This window comes from Lethenteron reissneri, chromosome 20, assembly GCF_015708825.2.
Source record: "Lethenteron reissneri isolate LAM-NWPU_2019-01 chromosome 20, ASM1570882v1, whole genome shotgun sequence".
NCBI lineage: Eukaryota > Metazoa > Chordata > Hyperoartia > Petromyzontiformes > Petromyzontidae > Lethenteron > Lethenteron reissneri.
Window position 1 is genome coordinate 16,847,257 of NC_083798.1, and position 20,545 is coordinate 16,867,801.

Below are 20,545 nucleotides of genomic sequence, written 5' to 3' on the forward strand. Positions count from 1 at the left end.
TATTGGAGAGTATATTTAGTATACTGATGATACTATGTAGTTTATACTTTACGTGGTTGTTTAGTTTCTGCAGCTACATACTGTTAACATTCCTTCCCTTTATTAATGCTACCTCTATCCCCTCCCTTTGATGCTGCTAATCCTGCATAATACACGGGCATAATATGACTTTGAAAAAGCCCCCGCCCACCTCCTACGCATTTCACAAGTAGTACTAATCACATATCTGCATTTCCCATAAATATGCTAAATTACTCTTGATATGCAAATTATTTTGTCAAGGCGCTCTTCCCCTTCCAACCCAGCTTAAATATACGCTCCAAGCGTGGTGGTGTTTCATTCAGACGCTGTCTCCCCAACAGACCTGGTCTTCACCTGAGGACGGCTGCTTGCGTTGTGGCCGAAACGTCTTGAGAATTATTTTATTATGTTTTATTTTTTATTATTTTATTATTTCCATTCTACGTGACTTTACCGAAAGAACCAAGAAGATGAATCCCTGCAGTCACTAAAGCTTTAAATCGAAATTTAATTCAGATATTACACACGTTAGCGATGAGTCAGAAATAAAAAAAATATTAACGTCCTTTTTAAAAAAATTGAGCACCCAAAATAATTTGCCATTGTATCATTATTTTAATTATCGTGATTTTATTTTCCTATCAAGAAAATGTATATATAAAATGTTTCTTTATAGGTATTATTTTACATTTTTGCTTTGGATACGTGTATATATATTTAATGTGTTACCGCAGCAAAATTCCTTTATTGTTTTGCAGGCACAGTCGCAGAGTGCAATAACATTCAAGATTGTGCCAGCCTTTAAAGATGAATCCCAAAGCAAAGACACCAAGGTATGGCCACATGAGGTCCAGCATATGAACAATTTTTTTTCATCTCCAAACATTCGAAGTAATTCAGTTGGCCTAACAGGCCAAAAAATTTACACATCAGCCCCAAGAACTGGTTTTAAACCAAATACCATGAACTTACTATGCTGGTTTAATTATAAATAACTGAAATCCAGATTCATACCAAGAAAATCAATGATGCCAGGACATTGTCCCCGACAGGCATTTTGAAACCCCACAGCTACTCTGCCACCTCCAATTTTTACTATTATTTTGTTGTCGATGCTCTTCCCCGCAGATTTACCTGCGCACATTCTTTGACTACAACCCGCGGGGTGACGTGGCGATCCCATGCAAGGAGGCGGGGTTACCATTTTTGCGTGGCGAGGTGCTTCAGGTGGTGAGCCAGGATGACAGCATGTGGTGGCAGGCCAAGCGCACGGAGCAGAGCAACATGCGTGCCGGCCTCATCCCTTCCAAGCACTACATGGAGAGGTCTGAGAGGCACCCCTTACACATCGCGGCCTCACCATTGGCAGTCGCTCAGTCCAGTTCGTAGTTCCTCCCAGCTTAAATGAGATATAGGGGGTAATGATAACACTTGTAGTAGTGTTATCAACGGTGCCCAACACAGCACAAGTGTTACCAACAGTGGCCAAACGTGTGCTTTGCAGCAAGAAGTGCCTGGCTTTGATTCCAGATTTACGGTGCCTTTGTGTGGAGTTTGTATGCTCTTCCCTCTGTTCTGCATTGGCTTCCTCCAGGTCCCTGATTACCTCCCATATCTAAAAAAACATACATTGTAACTGGTATTAACCAAACATCCCAATGATTATATATTACCGACAAATCACTAAATTGGGAATTCCAATAGCAGCATCGCCCCCTTGTGCGAAAACTTGGCAGTATCAGCCTGAGAGTCTTGGTAAAATAAAAAATAATAGTACAACTATTCCTGATTTGAAGCTTTCGTGACTGCAGAAATCCATACTCTTTGGTTCTTTCGGTAAAGTCACGTAGGTAGAAAAATAAAATAAAACTACAAATAATATATCACGACGTTTCGATCGCAACACAAGCGGTCGTCCTCAGGCGGAAAAAATAATCCAGCAGTGGAACTGCTGAACCCCGCTTGCTTGCCCATTGCCAAATATTAACCTCTTGTTGTAACAGCTCTCTCGCTGGTTCAGCAGTTCCACTGGTGGATTTTTTTTTCCGCCTGAGGACGACCACTTGTGTTGCGATCGAAAAGTCGTGATATATATATTTTTTTATTTTTCTACCTACGTGACTTTACCGAAAGAACCAAAGAGTATAGTACAACTATTATTGATTTTACACGAATTTCTACATATTTTATTTACCCCCAAATGAATAATTGGCTTCGTCTAGCACTCACTAAAATGTTAACCTCATGATTTGTAGTGGAGCACTCTATAAAGCAACACTACCCAGCTTCATGTCTAGAAATAATGTTGTGCAATTTTTGTTGACCTTGATATGGTGTCCTTGGTGTGATTTCATGTGACAAATGAGGATTTCAGTTTAAGCCGGCATCTTGTACTGAAGGATATTGTATTTTCCGGGATAGTAATTGACTTGACGTAATGAAATGGCCATTTTAAATTACATCCGTACTGAGACGGTGCCAGAAGTAGCGACATTGTGTTCTGTGGTCTGCTGATGGTATCTGCAGGATAATTAGCAAGTTCCAACGCAAACAGAACAGCATGCATTTTATGGTTCTCTTGTCTTGGCATTTAAATTACAACCATGCTTCTTAATATTTTTTTAAGAATAAGCATACAAGTTGTTTATTTTATTATAAAATTCATTTGTTTTGCAGTGATGATAATAGTGTACATTTCTTCGTTATATCCACTCTCAAAATCTATTGTTGTTCCATACTCCCCTCACCAACCTGCACTGACCAGCATGGTGAAGTAAGATAAAATAACCCTCATGGCTTGTGTGGCATGGGTGTGTAGTCCCTTATCCAGAAGTGAATTAACAAATGGTCTGTGTATGTACATGTTAATCGACTAATGGATGAAGGCTCCCATGCAATGTCAGTCATGGAGGTTTGGCTGACGATACTCTACACTAACCAGTGTGGTTGGTAAGTTGGAGCCCAGAACTACTTCAAATATTGCTCGCCACGAATGTTAACCGTGGCGATTAAATGTAAATCCCCTTGAACATGTGTATCCTGGCTTCTCTGTTCGGGCCAGTTATTGCACCACTTTTACTATGGTCACATCCTTATTAATTCACCGCTGCTGTCCTGTCGTAATAAAGAAGTAATGAAATGCTGATGCATCGGCTATAAAAGAGCACAGAGGCACAGTTTGTCCAGGAGGGGTCAGTGTGTACCACGAAAGCTCAAGGAGACCACGCGGCAGTATTGCATGAACAAGAAAGCTGTTATTTTACCCAAGGACATGTGCTACTAACTACATGTGGTCATGGAACTGGAGGGTGCTTTAGATCGGACATTGTTGACTCGTATGAAATGCATGGATGTGCATGTCAATATGTATATGTGTGAGTCTGGTGGTTCTGCAATACTTTGAAAAGCTGGTTGTTCACGGCAAGATTTTAATGGGTTCCAGGCAAAACATCAATTAATTGCAGTTAACCACGAGGGGGCATTAATTGTTTAGTGTTATATCACTTTCTCTAACTATATTACACTTTTTAAAATAGTTGTCATCTGCTTTCTACAATGGCAACAATCTGTGTGGGGTTGCACGTAAGAAAATAAAGTTCATCAGCATTGTGCAACAAATTTTAATGATTACATTTTGTAAAATGCATTTACTCATGCCTTGGTGAATATTTTCTCATGGCTTAATTGCCCTGCAGAGGTCCTAAAAGTGAAACGCCTTGTTAATAAATGTTAGTTATTTTGAAGGCCAGGTGTCAAAATGTTTAAATCATGTATTTATTAAAATTATTAATCGCCTTTTTTGATTTACCAAGTTTTTGAACAACCTAGAACGTTTTTTAAAATATCTTTGCACATTCCTAATTACCTGTACAGCAAGTCTTAACACATTTTCGAAAATATCATAGCATATCTTGAACTGTCAGTCGTGTTAAAACACATACTTGCAATAACTTGCCTGTAGTTATTAAGGAGTAGTTAAAACTCTTTAGTTTACAGTCAGAGAGAAGGTGGAGGATAGACTAATAGATAAGGAGAGTATTGTTCGATCTACATCCGAGGAGAAACTGAAATATTCTAACACATTTGGCACATGAATATTTGTATTGGCATACAATAAGCAAGAAAAAATACCATTATAAATTGGTGAAAATAATTCACAACTTCATAAAGTTATTAATGGAATGAACAAACCAACTTATGTATGGAGTATGCTAGAGTTGTACTGTTTATGCATTATGGAAGGGTGTGCTAGTGGTACTGGTGTAGGGTATTCAGGTAGTTGCATCGTCTTGTTTGGCATCAGTTGTACATTTGCTACAGTCAGTCACTTGGTGTGTTTGCTTTTCATCAACATTTTTTTTATATAAGTGTAAATACATTCTTGGACTGGTTCCTACAATTCCCCGGAGCATAGAGCCACTGCTGCATGTTCGGCTGTGCTGATCCTTTGTCTATTTCTAAAAATAATCAGTGTGTCTGTTGTAGGCGGCTTGCAGCCAGACAGCCGGCATCACCACCCATCGTCCAGAAGAGCAGTAAATCAAGATTGTGTAAGTCATGGCCACGGCTCAGGCTCTGGCCACACATCTATGAAAGCTGTCACGGCGTTTACTGCGCATAACGGTTGCTGTTATTTTTGGGTCACTTTCTTCCACGGCACGCGTTTGAAATTGCCTGCCTCCTGTCACGCCAATGTTCCCTTTTATCCTCTTATGCTCACCACCAAATCCGTTGTTCCTTTGCATGCCTCTCAGTAAGCACGGTTGAAGAAGGTATGTCTGTTTGTGTGTGTGCGTGGTCCAACTCCATTCATCTGGTGTGTAATCAGGAACATTATATTGAGCATTCGATTCACTTTTTCCCACTGTTATTACTATAATGCTCATTTAACACCCTCTTTAATGCAATGCATGTTTGCCTTTACCAACATACAGGTATAGCTATGCAATGCTAGTAAGGTGGGACCAAGCAAAAATGGGCGTTTGGCAAATAGATCCTGAGAATCGTTCTGCTATGGCTAATGCTGATGTGAAGCTGAAAGCACTGTTGATGATACTTCTTCCAACTCGGAGATTATTGTAAAACAGCTGATGGTATTTGGCAGTGGTGTGGAGCGTGTTTATTTTATGTGGCTTTTTAGTGCACTTGCTTTGGATAAAATATGAAGGTTATTTGAGAAACAACTACATTGTTTTTTACATAGTAATTTACATGCTCCACAATTAAATAGGTATTTGTAGTAAAATGAAAATGCTATTTTATTTGTGGTTTTGTTTTCTGTAGTGAGCTTATATTTTTAAACATTTCAATACCTTTAACATTTCCAATATGGGCTGTATATCACTTTCTCGTGTAATACCACGCTGCCTGATTCATGGTAAAGTAAGGTGTGCAGATAGTTTGAAGTGAGAACAGAACAAGCTGTGAAGTGGTGCCAGCTACAGTCACAACAGGTTCGATTGTAGGAGTGATGCAGACAGGGCTGTGCAATTCGATACAGATGGGGCAAAATCTGTGTTAGTATGGGCCTCTGAAAAGCACATTTTGTCTTGTCTGCGCTCAGGAAAACTGCATTGTTATACGTTACCCTCCCACCGTGTGTCTCATGTTCATTCCTATCTCCGTAACTAACCTTTCAACTCATACCCCCAACTAATGCAGTTTCCTCATTAATAATGATTTGTTTGCTTTTATCTGATGAGAAAATTTGCTGACACTTAAAGGAAAACTCAATTTTAATGATGGTATTTGGCAGTGGTGTGAATTCTAATCTTTTAGGAATGTAATATTTGAGACGAAAATATTAAAGATCTTATCACCAACATAGATGTTTGAATTGCAAATATGTATGTAATGGTGGCAGTTAATACTAAAATGAGTTTATCAAATTCGCAACATTGGTTGATGAGTTATTTTCCTTATTGAGTACATCTCTGAGGCAATATTATTTCACAACTAATTCGTTTTGCATATGATAGTGTTTCAGTTTTATGTGCATTCTTATGGAACATTGGCGATGACTCTTTTTGGTTCTTTCGGTGAAGTCACGTAGGTGAAAAAATAAATAACTAAATTAAATCACGACGTTTCGGAAGCAACACAAGCTTACGTCATCAGGTAGACAACCACGGCCAGAAACACAATTACTGTAGTGGGCAAAGAGAGCTGGTTGTGACAAGCGATTATATAAGGTAAGAGGGGGTGGAGGCGCCAGGGAGGAGAGATGCAGGGGGCGGGGGGTGTGGAGTAGGGGGGGGGGAGTAGAATGCTGCAGAAACTGGGAATGCGGGTATGGGAGCAAGCTATAAATGCAATTAAGATTTTACCTGGTTAATAACATCCTTCCAATGATTGCTCAATTTTAATCCATTCTCTCTTAATTGCGTTTATAGCTTGCTCCCATACCTGCATTCCCAGTTTCTGCAGCACTCTACCCCCCCCTCAAGCCCGCAGCTCCCCCCTACCCCACACCCCCCGCCCCCTGCATCTCTCCTCTCTGGCTCCTCCCCCCCCCCTCTTACATTATATAATCGCTTGTCACAAACAGCTCTCTTTGCCCACTACAGTAATGTTGTTTCTTACTGTGGTTGTCCCACCTGATGGCGGAAGCTTGTGTTGCTTCCGAAACGTCGTGATAAAAGCTAGTTATTTATTTATTTTCACCTACGTGACTTTACGGAAAGAACCAAAGAGTATGGATCCTTGCAGTCACGAAAACTTCAAATCTAGAATGATTACTCTTTTGTGTGTCAAATCGTGTTAGAGCTTGCCTCTGGTATATTTTCATTAAAAACTCTTGGAACTTCCCTTTCTCCTGATGGCTTCCGTAGGTGAGGAGTCCTATGCATGTGGTAGGTGTCTAACGTCTACATTTCTGTAATGCACCGAGACGAACAGCGTTGCAGTTGTGTTCTTATTATTTAGCAGATGTAACAGCGAGATAACAGCCTGTCAGAATCACTGACACCTCTTTCCTCTTCCCATGCTCGTCTTCAGAGGATTTAAAAACAGGTATTTCCATATTTTAAAGCGTATAAACAAATACGTAAAAATCTGTGAATATACTTAAAAGTACATAAACCTTATACGTTATTTTTTAAGGGAATAAGTTGGATCTTACCAGCTGCAATAGACCAGAATATTTGGTCAGTTGTTGGCCACATCACTAGTATGTTCCTTGGCATTCATATGACTATACCCATTGCCATGGACTGGCAGGCATTAAGTGGGTGTCCTCATCATTTGCTGCTTGATTTATACTTTTGGTGTTTCATTTATGGTTTTCATTTTAAATCTTAAGTCTCCTTAACTGCTGGCTGCTGGCTGTCTGTGCAAAGTCTGCATTGGTGGTTATATTTTTTTTCTCACGCACACTCTGCTCTTTCTGCATGACAGGCTTGGTGTCTAACTCTGCTTTTTTCTCCTCCTGTACTTTGTTACTGCTCGGTGTGCTTGTTGATATGTCCAGAAGATCCAGGGTATGATGGCCACGGAGTTTATATCGGTGAGAGCTTTGTCGCCACTTGTGCATGCGTGTGCCTCCCCCACTGTCCTCAGTGCCCCCACCGACGCTCCACCTCCCATTCTCCCTCACAGCCGTCATCACATTGGTCATCGCTTCCATGCTTTTATAGAGAAGTCCCAAGGTGGCCAGGTGGCTCTGACCTAACAATGGCTGTCAGATGACTGGACCAGCACTGCTGAGATCCTGCATTCAAATCTGGCTTTTCGATAACTGATTAAGCCAGTTTCTCGAGGGGAGTGATGACTTATTGCGACAGCCAGTCGGCACCATGCTGATGTGCTCACACTGGGATGGGTCCAATAACCTGTGTTTCTGTATCAGCCTCGCCTATATAAACGAATCTCATGGTGTCCCAAAACCAAACCACTGGACTAATGCATTAGCCCACAAACGTTTACTGCTACTCCAGAACCAGTTGCAACATCACAAAGTCAGCTCAGAAGCGAGACCTGTATGTATTGACATTGCCGACTTCGTTTAACTTCCTGGATCTGTGTAAAAATAAAAAATGAATATATTCTTACTTAAATTAGTGTAATACTTGTGTTACTCCTTGTACTTATAACATTTCAAAATATCGATGTAGGTCGTAGGGGTGGGGTGGAGTCTGAGGAGCCAAACTCATGGGGCTTCGTGGTGCATTGTTTTGTAGACCTTGTACACAGACCTGGGCCCTTGTGCTGTTCCTCGGCAGCTCTTGGGCGACAGCATCTGGTTCCCAGTGGTCTGGGAAGTGGTACATACGTTTATGCTTTTAGCCCAGTCTCCAATGACCGTACAAAAAAGTAATAAAAATACAGTTTTCCACCTAATTCAATATATTCAATCTCTTAGGATTTAAAACGTTGGCTTGATTCTCATGCAGCAAACTATTTTTGCCCTAAAGACCTTCTCAAGTGACTCAATAATTATTTTTATAATGCCATTCTGGGGTATAATCATATCAGGCAGCATAATTGTTACTTGGTAACCTTTAGCAGGTGTGACCTATGCTTGTGCAATTGTATTAAATAATTAAACAAAGCAATCCAATACATCCCAATAATCGAGAGCCTTTGTGTGTTTGCGTATGTTATTTAAAATGATAATTAATCCTTATTGGACATTCCTATATATAGTAATATCCCGATTTATGTCTCCCCATGTTATATCGTTTCACAAATACGTCATCACTTTATTAATACCACATCCTGATTTGCGTTGCCTCAACCCACACGTCACTGACAGCATCATCCGTCCTTTCTCGTATCCATCGCTTCAGCCTTCACCTCCACCTACCGTTTAAATTGCTTTGATTTACGTCGTTTCGATATTCGTCGCACCTTCATGAACGCATCCCCGACGTACTACATTTTTCTAAGTTATTGTCACAACCTTCTAGATATGTCATACAGAGTAATCATATTATGGGATGTCCATATCGCTTTTGATCAACAATGTAAATTATCATTCCTACACCGAAAAATCCAACATTGTAAACATTATCATTCATTTTCTTAGATCTATATGAGCCAACCTGAAAAATTATGAAACCTGCAATATGAGGCCAACATTTTTTTTTGTAATCTATAAAGCCATTTAAAAAAAATCTAGGGAATGTACGACCTTTATTTCACAATATACCAGCCATCATGTTACGTAATCCACATTCATAATGAGTTTTATGAAATAAGTATACATAATTTCATTAAATTTCACTGTTTTTATTTTCATAACAGCAATACTTCGAAAATAATTGGGTTATTCAGTGTGAGAATCTTCCACAGCAATATGTGTTTTTGTCTTTTTTGATCTAGTGAAGGTAACATTGTAGCCAGCCACATTGTCAGAGTAGTCTCACTCGAGGGCGTATATGCTTTTACAGAGAAAAACAGCTGTTTATGTTTTGAAAATCATGTAACCAATGTAAATAAAAAGAGATTGATAAAGTCAGTTGTTCCTCAACTTCCTTAACTTGTAAAATCTCACTCTCAACCCTCAATCTGAAAAAAACAGCTCAACATTTAACACAGATCCTTGGTCTGCATAGCCTGGTTATCAGTGCAATCGTCACTAAACTATTGCATAATTAATCAACACTTTGATTTGCTGCCAGATTATTTTCACTTCATAATATAATGCTAATTATATTACTATATAATGATAATTTACTTTATCAATGAAAGCCGCACTGAATCGTAGGACTCTTTGTTTCAGGAGGGCCCTGCATTGAGTTTTTTATTTTAAGATGTTTTCAGCCAATAATGTTAAGTATTTATATGTGTGGGAGGGAACCAGAGCATCCGGCGAAAACCCCACACACAAGAGGGGGCAACACTCTATCGCCGTAGAGGTGGAAACAGATGGCGATTGGTCCACTTGCTTGTACCGTCCTCTCCTGGCGAGCCAGAGAATGGCACCTCGATGCCTACAGGAAGGGAGTTTCACAACATCTGTGCGATCCACCAACCTTCACTGCCTCCAGTGCTGGATTACAGATGTGCGCCACCATCACCCGGCTGTATTTAACACCTTGCAAATCAATTATTAAAGATGCAGTAATATATTTAGTAGTAATAGACCAGTGTGTGGCCTTGGCACAGCAATGTCATGATAGACAAACTGCCTTTGTTACATTTTAAAAGGAAAAAACTGCAGTATGTTTTTGAAAATTAAGAACGCAGATCTAGCTTGCAAAAGAGTTCATAGTTGTCATTGGTGTTTCAACAAGTAAAATAAAGGTCGCGGATTTTTCTCCAAGGAAAAGGCGTGTCTTTTTACTACAACAGGTCATATACCACTATTATAAGTGAAACATTTAAAGGCACTTGCCTTCGTTGATTGACACCTGTCCATCTCTATGCCATGGTGAATATGCAATGCTAACAACGATTTATTCGCTTGTGTCCATGTGTGAATGTGGACGCCTCTGTAGCCGGTCTCCGTCGGAGCTTCCGGCTCAGCCGCCAGAGCAGGAAGACGAGCAAATTGATGTACGAGAGCAAACGCAGTGCCGAGTATGATGCCTCGGAGGTTTCCACCTACGAGGAGGTGCTGCAGTACCAGCACCAGCTAGGTGACAAGTATCGAGTCATCGTGCTCGTCGGTGAGCAATCGCACAAGTGCCCACAGGGCTGCATTAAAGCTGCCTGGTCATGGAATTTAGTGCTAAGAGAGACGGTTGTCGAGGTTGGAGTAATATCTGTGTTAATGTGCAGGTCTTAGTCAGAGAGTGGGACTCTAGCAAAGCAAGCAAATACAGAAGCTTCTAACTTAATGATATGTACTTGCACATTTCAACTGTGGCATTCAATTTGAAATTATGCTTTTGTTCGTATCACCATGTAATAGACACATTTTAAAAGATCGGAATGGAATATTACATTTTAAGATATCTTTTACATGAAATGTTTCAATACTGCCAAAGGTAATCCCATGCTTTAAAAGCTTGTGGCTGTTGTACTTTGTCTTCATATCTGGCCGTTGCACTTTGTCTTGTCACACATGACTGCATCTCTGTGCGTTGAGTGCTTGGTATGTGCCTGGCCTTAACACAGGTTCTTGGCCAATGCCTGCTGGGAGAACGCACAGTGCGATGATAACGGTTGCATTGCGCTTTTTTGTTTTCGGCATGTTTTTGGAAACTCCTTGAGATGATTGTTAACATAGCATCCTTCACAGGGCCACCTGGGGTTGGAATTAATGAGCTCAAAAGAAGACTCATCGCCAGCGACCCAAGCCTCTATAGCGGAACTGTTCCAAGTGCGTATTACTCATCCAGAGACGATGCTGAAATTGTTCTGCACATTAATCGCAATTGAGAAGTCTTGTGTTTTCTCGCCGTGGGAATTTAATTGTTTTAAACTGCGGAGCTACTTTTATTTGCCACGTCTATAAAGCTTGACTTTTTCCTAAATGCTCCATTGCTTAACTGGCGTATTGAATTTGCAGCAACTACACGGCAAAAGAAGAGCCACGAGAAAGACAGCAAGGAGTATTACTTTGTGTCTCGGCACCTATTCGAGGCAGATCTGCAGAACAACAGGTGATTGCATCAGAGGTGATGCTGCCCAACGTGCATTACTTTTGACTCCCTTCCCTCTTGGTGCAAAGCTGGCCAGACGAGTGAAGGAACTTATTCACGCTGGGGCCAGTCGTTGCCTGGCATGTTTAGCATTCACCATTTAAACCCACCGCATTCGAGACCGGTACGTTTTCAAATGCAGAAACGCAGCTCTCGACAAACTACTTGGGGCATTTCTTCCAGGCGTGATTTTTATTTTACAAAACAGGTTTTTTTTCCTTTGGAGAGACTGGCCCCCACTGTAGGAATGTGTAATTTCCACCACTGGCTCAGAAGCAATTACAGAGATGAGCACTGACCCACACTCGTTCGAGCAGAGAGACACTTTGATCGCACATTACCTTAGACGTCCGGTATTTTGGCTTTCATTCAGTTATACACGTGCTGTCATAAACGTACACTCTTTGGACAATACGAACATCAATTTGAATCGAGCATTTAAAAGTAAAAGGCAGTTTAGTTGAAGGGAGGTGTGAGTGAACCCCCAAGCGTTTTATGCCCTGTCCAGGTTTGTGGAGTACGGCGAGTTCAAGGGGAACTTGTATGGCACGAGCGTGGACGCTATTCGCTCGGTGGTGAATGCTGGCAAGGTCTGCCTACTGGACGTGAGCCCCCCGGTGAGGAGGAGCAGCCATTTACCCCCCTTTGGTTATTTACACGAGTTTTACTCGGTGTTTCAATTGGCATGCGGCAAGTACGTTTCTTTATGTGAACTGGGGAGAAATGATCGTGCTTTTTTTACACTTGGCTTAAACTTGTAAGGAATAATAACAGTCCTTTATCCAGCCTCAATCTTATTTTTTGAGAACATCCTACACTTGGATGTTTGGTTAATGTCTTAATGAGTATTTTGCTTATGGAATGAAAATTGATAATCTGCAGAGCCTATGCATATGAGAGGAGAGCACTTAAACTCCGTATGGATATGTTGGCAGCCTACTTGTGTTACTGCCTTTACTGGTGCCTAGTTGCCCATTGTAGAAACTGCCTAATTATTTCATGCACAAAGTTTGTTTGTGTTGAGCTTCTTCCGCACCATATGTAGAAAACCTTGCTTATCAGAGGTGCAGGGGAAAGATAACAAATTAAACACCAAAGGCAGTTCTAAAGAAATGAGGCATCACCATGAACCTTGGATGCTGTGAATAGAGTAACATGTTAACTCTACTAGAATTTAAATGTATACGCATGCGTGACAATCACTCGCACATAAGACTGCTGAGGCTGATAAAGTGCTTAAATTTTGAAGAACAGCAACCACATTTGCCATGTGATTGACCTTTGCCTCTGCCAGGCTATCAAGTCCATTCGGACACCAGAGTTCAAGCCGTTTGTGATCTTCGTGAAGCCGCCTTCTCTTGAGCGTCTCCGACAGACGAGAGGGGCAGCCAAATCCAGCGGAGACAAAAACCCGGCCCGTAATTTCACGGTAAGTGCTTTACCAAATAACTGCATGGGTGCTTTGAGTAATCTGTAAAGGGCATTTGTTCAAGGTATAGTTCTGATATAGCAAATTATGTTATCATGTACAATAGATCTTGACCAAGATAGAATAAGAAGGTTCTTGTTTTGGGCATGCGTTTATCTAAATGAACTCTTCTGTGTCAACTGCAGTTGCTTGCACGTTCAGCCTTGTTTCTTTTGTGATTTACATCTTTGCATTATATATATATTTCATAGTTTGAGCATATTGCTCCGAAATTACTCTGCATTTGTACTGTCAACCTCGGGGTGAGATGCTAAGTATTTGCATTCTATTTTAGAATTCCTCGGCAGGGGAACCACACTTTACTTAACATTGGTGAATGAACCTAGAATACATTACCAACATAATTACAATCGCTCTTTAATTCACCTTTATTCATTTATTATTCCTTATCTTACAATATTTATATTTCTCGATAGTTTGGCCAAATTAATTGTGGCGTCATTTTTATTTTACTTTGGTAGGTGTTTTATTGTTCATATATCTTTGGCCATGTTGAGGCTGGAATGTAGAGTCCTCTTAATTTCTAGTAAACTCATCAGTGCTTTGAGAGATGCTATCACACTGAGCCACTTGGTCACCTCTATTTTTTATAAACTCAAACCTGAACAATTAAAGAAAACAGAAGGAAATGGATAACCATGAAAAAAAACTTTTGTAATTGCTCCACATGGTTCTGAAATGGAATGCTTGAATATGACAGTAAAATTAATGGCATTTAAATTGGCATAGATTTACACAACTGTGGATTAGATTGAATAAGTATAGCTGGTGTTTTTACCAGGCCTTATCATTAGCACATAGTAAAATGAACCATGCTCAAAGCACTTTTCTGGATCTTTCTTGTTTGCTACTGATGGATCACCAGGGAATAATCCCCACTCACATTCCTCTTCACACACAACAGTGGAGGTTAATTAATGTAATTTACGTATGCAAGCCTCAGCCAGTGCTAGTGTATTCTTAAGTACAATATATTTTGAATTCGTTCAGCAACTGGCAGGTTTTGTATTATATTTTTTTCTTAAAATGCTCCCTTTCCTTGCTGCCAATCGAATGTCTGTCACAATCCCAAGAGCTGGACAGAGGAATGCTTTAATGCAAAATGCACGCCAGTCTCATGGAATAATAATCTAGTTCCGGAAATTCTCAGCCCTCTATTTTGTCTTTGTAATGTGGGGTATGTGTTTCTTTCACACTCATTGCCAATGAGGTCCGAACCACTGGGAGGTCAGTCTGGTCTATGCATTTTTACTGTTGCAGTGATGGCATACCTTACCGAATGCACGCTACTTGCATTATCCTAATAAAGGATGACTGTGCTGCATCCAAGTTCTAAGAAGTGCCTCCTTGCTTGAAATTTAAATAGCTTAGCAAGAAGGGGAAAAACACTTCAGTGAATTCCAAGCTTCAGTAAATGTATTTAGCGGAGGCTGCATGTGGAGGGAAGAACGTGTGGGTGATGTCAGAGAGTTGTGCAAAATAAAAGGATACTCAAAATTATCATGGTCGGGGAGCATATGTGGAAACAATGTTGAACATGTATTTTACGCCACACAAGTGGAAAAGCTTCGTGAGTTTTTTGTTGCGTTCCTACTTGGCCACTGTACACAAGTCAAGTAAAAGTGTTTCCTAAGTTAAAAATGCACTGGGGCAATCCTTGTCACGTTTTGTGATCCTTAGTGGTAGAAATTCCAAATGTATATGCCAGGTGGCAGTCTCTCCAAAGAGATGACCGCTGTTGACGTCTGACCAAGTAGTGTGCTCATTTTTATAGACGCTAGAGGGATGATGCGCTGAGTTGACACCGATTGTGATTTTAACGTGTAACTTTTCATTGAAAAACAAATAACCACAGTGCCAACGGGTCAGAATGTAATGTAGGACAAATCCATGTTTCTTTTTTCAAAGAACACCTGGGAATCTATAACCAGTCAGATATCTGTAACAATGTTATTGTAGGGCATTTGAAAATTTAGGATTTTGTACTCCTGAACTACCATACAATTATATATAGCAACTTACTCTGTAAATTGCATCAGTGTGATAACTAGCCCAGTACAGAGTAGGCTGCCTTTTTCACGTATCAATTCTCCTTTAATATGCATTAGATAGATCCACGTGATGCATGTCAAATCTTATGATTTTACATGCATCAAGGTTAAGGCTTATGCTGCAATCCAGCATCTGCTGATCTGTAGCACACTGCTATAACATGACATTCTTCACAGGAGCAGCCCATGCATGTGTATGTACATGTGTGGATAGATGAACCTAAGCATAATCTGTGCTGAAATGGGGTGAGGATAAGCAAATATTTTGGATAATTGGATAGGCCGATAATGGATTATGCGAGTTAACAAAGCGCATAATTGGAAGTCCCGTGATTTATGAGTTATTTATCATGCTCTAGTTCTGTAATTTTGCACGTGCTCACATCCCATATTGTGCTCCGTGCAATGTTGTATGCATGTTTTTTATTGTGTTTTATGCTGTTGTTTGGAGAATTCTATGTCTAATTAATTATTTCAACTCTGTACCCTTAGTCCAATGTTTATTTTCCAATCCAAAAGGCAAAATGTGAACACAGTGACTTTTTTTCCTTTCCCCTCTTGGAAACATAGTGGTCCAATTTTCTGAAATGGAATTGGAAATACATTTGTTGTTGGAGTGCAGAATTTTTACAAAAAGTTTTGACATTTAGTATTTTAAATAAATCTCTTCGCACGATGTTTAGCCTTGATGGGTAAAAAATGGGGTGTCTTAGGTTGATGGAAGTTAGGGCTGCATTGGTGGAAGGTCTTTTGAGATCTCTTAGAATTAAATAAATGCGTACACACTTAGCACACCCTTGCAGCCCACACAGATGCCGGTGACTTCGACACCGGTGGTTTTGTGACGTAGTAGAAATATGCAAGAAGCAGGACAACTCACACAGAATCCTACCTATATCCCCACCCGCTCCCCCACTCGGGTACAGGATGAGGACTTCCAGGAAATGCTGGGGACGGCAGCACGGATGGAGGCTCAGTTTGGCTACCTGTTTGACAAGACGGTGGTGAACGACGAGCTGGCAGTGGCGTATCGCGAGCTGCGTGCCACCGCAGACTCGCTGGAGAGGGAGACCATGTGGGTGCCGCTAGGCTGGGTGCTCTCATAGCCCCGCGCCGCCACCCCACCGTCGCACAGTAGCAAGTACATGGCGCCGCCGAGCAAACGGAAACAAGCTCAAGAGGTCGTCACGGCCATTACCATCGATGCCAATGCTCCTCACCACTCCTAGATCCTGCAGCTGTTGTGCAGTTGACACCTGACCACCAAAATCTGCTCTTGCAGTAATCTCACAATCTGGCTTTTAGGTATTTCCCTTGGCCTCTGACCTTTGGGTGCCCACTCCATTCTTTGCCTCGGTAACCTGTCCCCATCGTCTTCCACCCATTGCAACATCCTTTTCTTGATTAAACCTACTTGGCTTTCTTGCCACATTATATTTCAAAGTTCCTTACCTCATTCTGCATGCACATATAATCTAAGGCAAAAAGGTATTCTCATTGCTGTATTACAGTTTAGCAGTTTGACTTGCACAGCAGCATGGGCATTACTTCTGCTGGCCACTTAACACGAAAGTTATTTTTACTTAAAAAGTAACACACTCAAATTAAACACAACTTGAATTGGCTTGCAGTAAAAACAGTCAGGCGTGCTCTCGTATCGCGCAATGGTCAATAGGCATTTCCTCCACAGCGCTGTGCTTTGTGTCAAATTCCCTTTTTTGCGATGTTTCTTCTGCAGAAAAGGATGTGTTGCACTTCACAGAAACATGGGGCACAATAGGTAAGATGAGCTGTCTGGGGGAAAACCCCTTTTTACCTTGCGTGCCCCTATCTGCTGGTCAGGAATTGGTCCGAGTGCTGTAATGGGTGACGAAGCATCCCATGGTGTGTTGTGGTTGGCAGACCGCATGCTCTCTCTCATCAGTGCTGTCATGGCAGTTGCCACCCACTCCTTGATAGTGTTTTTAAGTCATCTTAACTTTGTACACGTTTGTTTTCTTGGTGAATGTAAGGTTTCACTCAACAATTCCCATGCAAATAACACAGGATGCACACCTAGTAAGATGCGCTTATAAATTTGGGGGTTTTTTTGCTGTGGCTTGTATTAAAATGGAACCAAACCAAATAATTCTGAAATGTATCTTAAGTCATTTAACCAGGTTACATGTATTATTATTATTGCTATTGAAGCATGGTTTGTGTTATCCACTGCTGCTAAATAAATCCAGGTTATTTAAAAAAAAAATTAAACCACATAATTCAAGAGCAGTGTCACATTATGTACCATATGATTAAACAGGACATTTTATTCATTTAACAACATTTTTATATCTTGAGGCCAGATTTGAGGCCTTGTACAGGTGTGTAGGGTTTTTTGGTTTCCAAATGCTAGTGTTTCCACTCGTATCTGCCATTGGTTTGCAGCCATTGTCTCACAAATTCATGAAATCATGAACGATCCTTTTAACAACCAGCATTGTTTACACTGCTGAATGATTGCCCAATGATGGCCTCATCCAAGATGCTTGGAATTACATTTTTGTGTTGCCTGTACCAAACCAGTTTAAGACAATTGAGTGAAATCATAACTGAGCGTTGTAATGTATTGAGCGATTTAGTAATTATTGTAGACAGCTGTATTGTGTGCGAATAGCGGCGGAATATTTGCTCACCGATGATGGCTCATATGTCTTGCATGTTGTAGTGTAGTGCTAGTTTTTAGGACGAACATGCTAAAAATACAGTATTGTGACATTGTCAGGATTTCTTAAATTATTTCTTCTTGACATTGAAACTACTTGCGGAAAATGATTGTCTAATGTTTGATTAGCTTGCTATACGTAATTGAATCGGCAGTTTTAAATAATATCCTGTAAAATGTGTTGCTGTAAAAACAATCCTTAAAAGTGTAAAAGACCAAAATCTAATGTTAGTAATACAGTATTTTATTAGCTTTCTCCCTACTGGACTGTGTATGGGTTATGTTGTATGGCTATCAGTCGTAGTTAGGTTTTGTAATGTTGATGTCCTTTTGAACAAACTTGACATAGCGTTGAATTCGAGATCTCTGTGCACATATCCTATTGTGTACTACGGCGAGAGTTTATCTTTAGTTGGGATTTGCTAGTGTGCTTAAGTTAGAGAGAGCATTTTTTATATAGCTTTTTATTTTAATATAAGAATTTGCATTGCTCTAAAGTTACTGCATGTGAACCAAGTGGTGCTCTGACGCAGCGCTGTACTTCCAAGTTGGAAACTCAAAGTTTGGTCAGGAGTCTACTTAATCCGTTGTCTCTCCAAGGTTGGTTAAGAAGTTTCGACTATGTGCGATGTCCAAACTTGTCCTATGGAGAGACTGATCTTCATTATACAAATTTATAATAACCATTGCTGGTGTAGAACCTCAACTTATGAGAATTGCCCAACCACTCTTGGGGTATATGGCGCTAAACAAATGATAAGGTAGCTATTATCAGAATGCACCAAAAGAGGACATCTCATTGGGTATTTGCTAACGATTGGAATTATAAAAGTGGCTGGTTGTCTTTGTGGGTTAATGCTTTGCCTATGTTTGAGCACTTAGGCCAAAACCATGGTTCATGCCCTTGGGTGCCCACCTCAGGTGGTCATGTGTTTTTGTTAAGCTAATTTGATGTTCTCCACCCACTCACCAATGACTCCACATACATAATCATCTTCTAAATTTGATGATGACTTGATTGGCTCAAACCTGGCTCCTGAAAACCTTAATTGGCAGATAATGTACTATGCACTGACTTGTCCATTTAGCTTTGAGCACTTGTAGCTCTGTGTAGTAAAACAAAAAATGCAACTTTGCATAGTTTAAAGAATACAGGAAAATGCTTCGTGATTTCACATGCGGGTCATTCAGAATATGACATGGTTCAGATGCTATGAAGCAGAATAATGTGCTGCATTCGTATAGATGCCAACAGCACAGCTTGAAGTAGAACCTAAATTCCCAGTAAAGGTGTCCCATAGTCGAGTGCATCAGGCTCGCCGTAGTGGACACAATGGTGGGTGATTGATGTATATGAGAGGCATCATCCTGGGAGCAGGTTTAACCTACTGTAATTTTGGCTACTGAGAGGTCTCCACTTATCCCATGAATTGTGTAAAATGTGCATTTCTGTAAATATACGTTATTTAAGTTTGAGTAGACACTGTCCGTTGGTGTATATCTGTGGGAAATAAAGAGAGAAACAGTGTGCAATTGTCTTTTTCCCATCTACAAATCCGTGTGACGCAGGGTGGTTTTCTGTATACCTTTATAGGCATAATGGGTGCAATGATGCATCGCTGCATCGATTAAGATACATTTTTTACATTTGCAAGGCATGCATCAAATAGTGTGCAAGAACTCTTGTTTTTTCCCATTCATATGTTTTGTAATGGGTTTGTACGGCCCCTGCTGCCACCACTTTTGCTACATTTACATAAACAAAGTATGTTTTGAATTGCACCATGATCCTAAATTGTGACAATTCATCAAATGCATAATCATTAAAGACCAAATACAGGATAGGCATTCGTCATCAGGAGGGCTCGGTTGGTAATGTTGAAAGTGTAAAAACCTATTACTATATTTTGCCACTGGTAAAGGAGGTCTCATAGTGTAAATGCTTACCCCGAGCTCTCAATACTCTGATAGTGCGCTGTCTTTGAGTTGTACGCCTTTGGCGTCATCTGGTCCAACACCAATGGAGACTAGGCTCTAAGAAAAGCTGTCTCGGGTGTGGACCAATCAACTTAAAAGACAGTGCATATCATCATCAGAGTTGTTTCTTTTTGTTTGCATTTTGACTGCTTGTGTTGTGGTTATTGCAAACATGATGCCTTGTATAAAGGTGTCAGTTTTTGTACCAGTTGAAAGAGTAAAAACCTATTACTATATTTTACCACTGGTAAAGGAGGTCTCAGACTGAACTTAGTCAAAATAAAATGGAATTTCCTTCACTAGTTTCAAACCACAAAGATAAGCATTGTCCAATAAATACTCTTTCAGAACCTGGTGACTTGTTTGAAAGTTTCAAGACAAACTTTTAAATTATATTATTACCTCGATGGCTATAGGCAGCACACATGAAATAATGCGTTTGACAAACTTGGGTCCAACTTTGTCTCACTTTGACAATCATATGCAAGTACAGTAAATGTAAGCTATGTTATCTAAAGTTGCTTTATTTAACCTTGATAATAGGTTTTTTCCATTTTTTTCTGGCAACAAAACAAGGGTTAATATGTTAAAACACCAAACTGAAACCTTTTACAAGGAATTACGTCTGCATTAACCACAATGCTTGTCAGAATGCAAACATTTGGCTCTGGAGCATTGTTAAGAACTCACGAGTAAAAACATTAATTGTATTGTAAGT

The 20,545-nt window shown here is 40.3% G+C and overlaps 1 protein-coding gene across 5 annotated transcripts in view; it reads left to right on the forward strand.

The window, feature by feature from the left end:
• Nucleotides 1-19,378, forward strand: part of MPP7 (MAGUK p55 scaffold protein 7) — a 58,927-nt gene extending 39,549 nt beyond the window's left edge. The window contains exons 9-21 of one of the 5 annotated variants that reach the window (XM_061555181.1): nucleotides 780-854; nucleotides 1,150-1,346; nucleotides 4,507-4,571; nucleotides 4,776-4,793; nucleotides 6,852-6,872; nucleotides 7,018-7,032; nucleotides 7,490-7,525; nucleotides 10,461-10,631; nucleotides 11,207-11,287; nucleotides 11,477-11,570; nucleotides 12,118-12,226; nucleotides 12,904-13,038; nucleotides 16,076-19,378. In XM_061555181.1, the coding sequence (XP_061411165.1) occupies nucleotides 780-854; nucleotides 1,150-1,346; nucleotides 4,507-4,571; nucleotides 4,776-4,793; nucleotides 6,852-6,872; nucleotides 7,018-7,032; nucleotides 7,490-7,525; nucleotides 10,461-10,631; nucleotides 11,207-11,287; nucleotides 11,477-11,570; nucleotides 12,118-12,226; nucleotides 12,904-13,038; nucleotides 16,076-16,255 (1,197 nt within the window). In that variant the 3' untranslated portion in view covers nucleotides 16,256-19,378. The remainder of the gene's footprint in view (nucleotides 1-779; nucleotides 855-1,149; nucleotides 1,347-4,506; nucleotides 4,572-4,775; nucleotides 4,794-6,851; nucleotides 6,873-7,017; nucleotides 7,033-7,489; nucleotides 7,526-10,460; nucleotides 10,632-11,206; nucleotides 11,288-11,476; nucleotides 11,571-12,117; nucleotides 12,227-12,903; nucleotides 13,039-16,075) is intronic. The other 4 variants (XM_061555182.1, XM_061555184.1, XM_061555183.1 and 1 more) reach the window with 4 other exon arrangements.
• The last annotated feature ends 1,167 nt before the right edge of the window (nucleotides 19,379-20,545 follow it).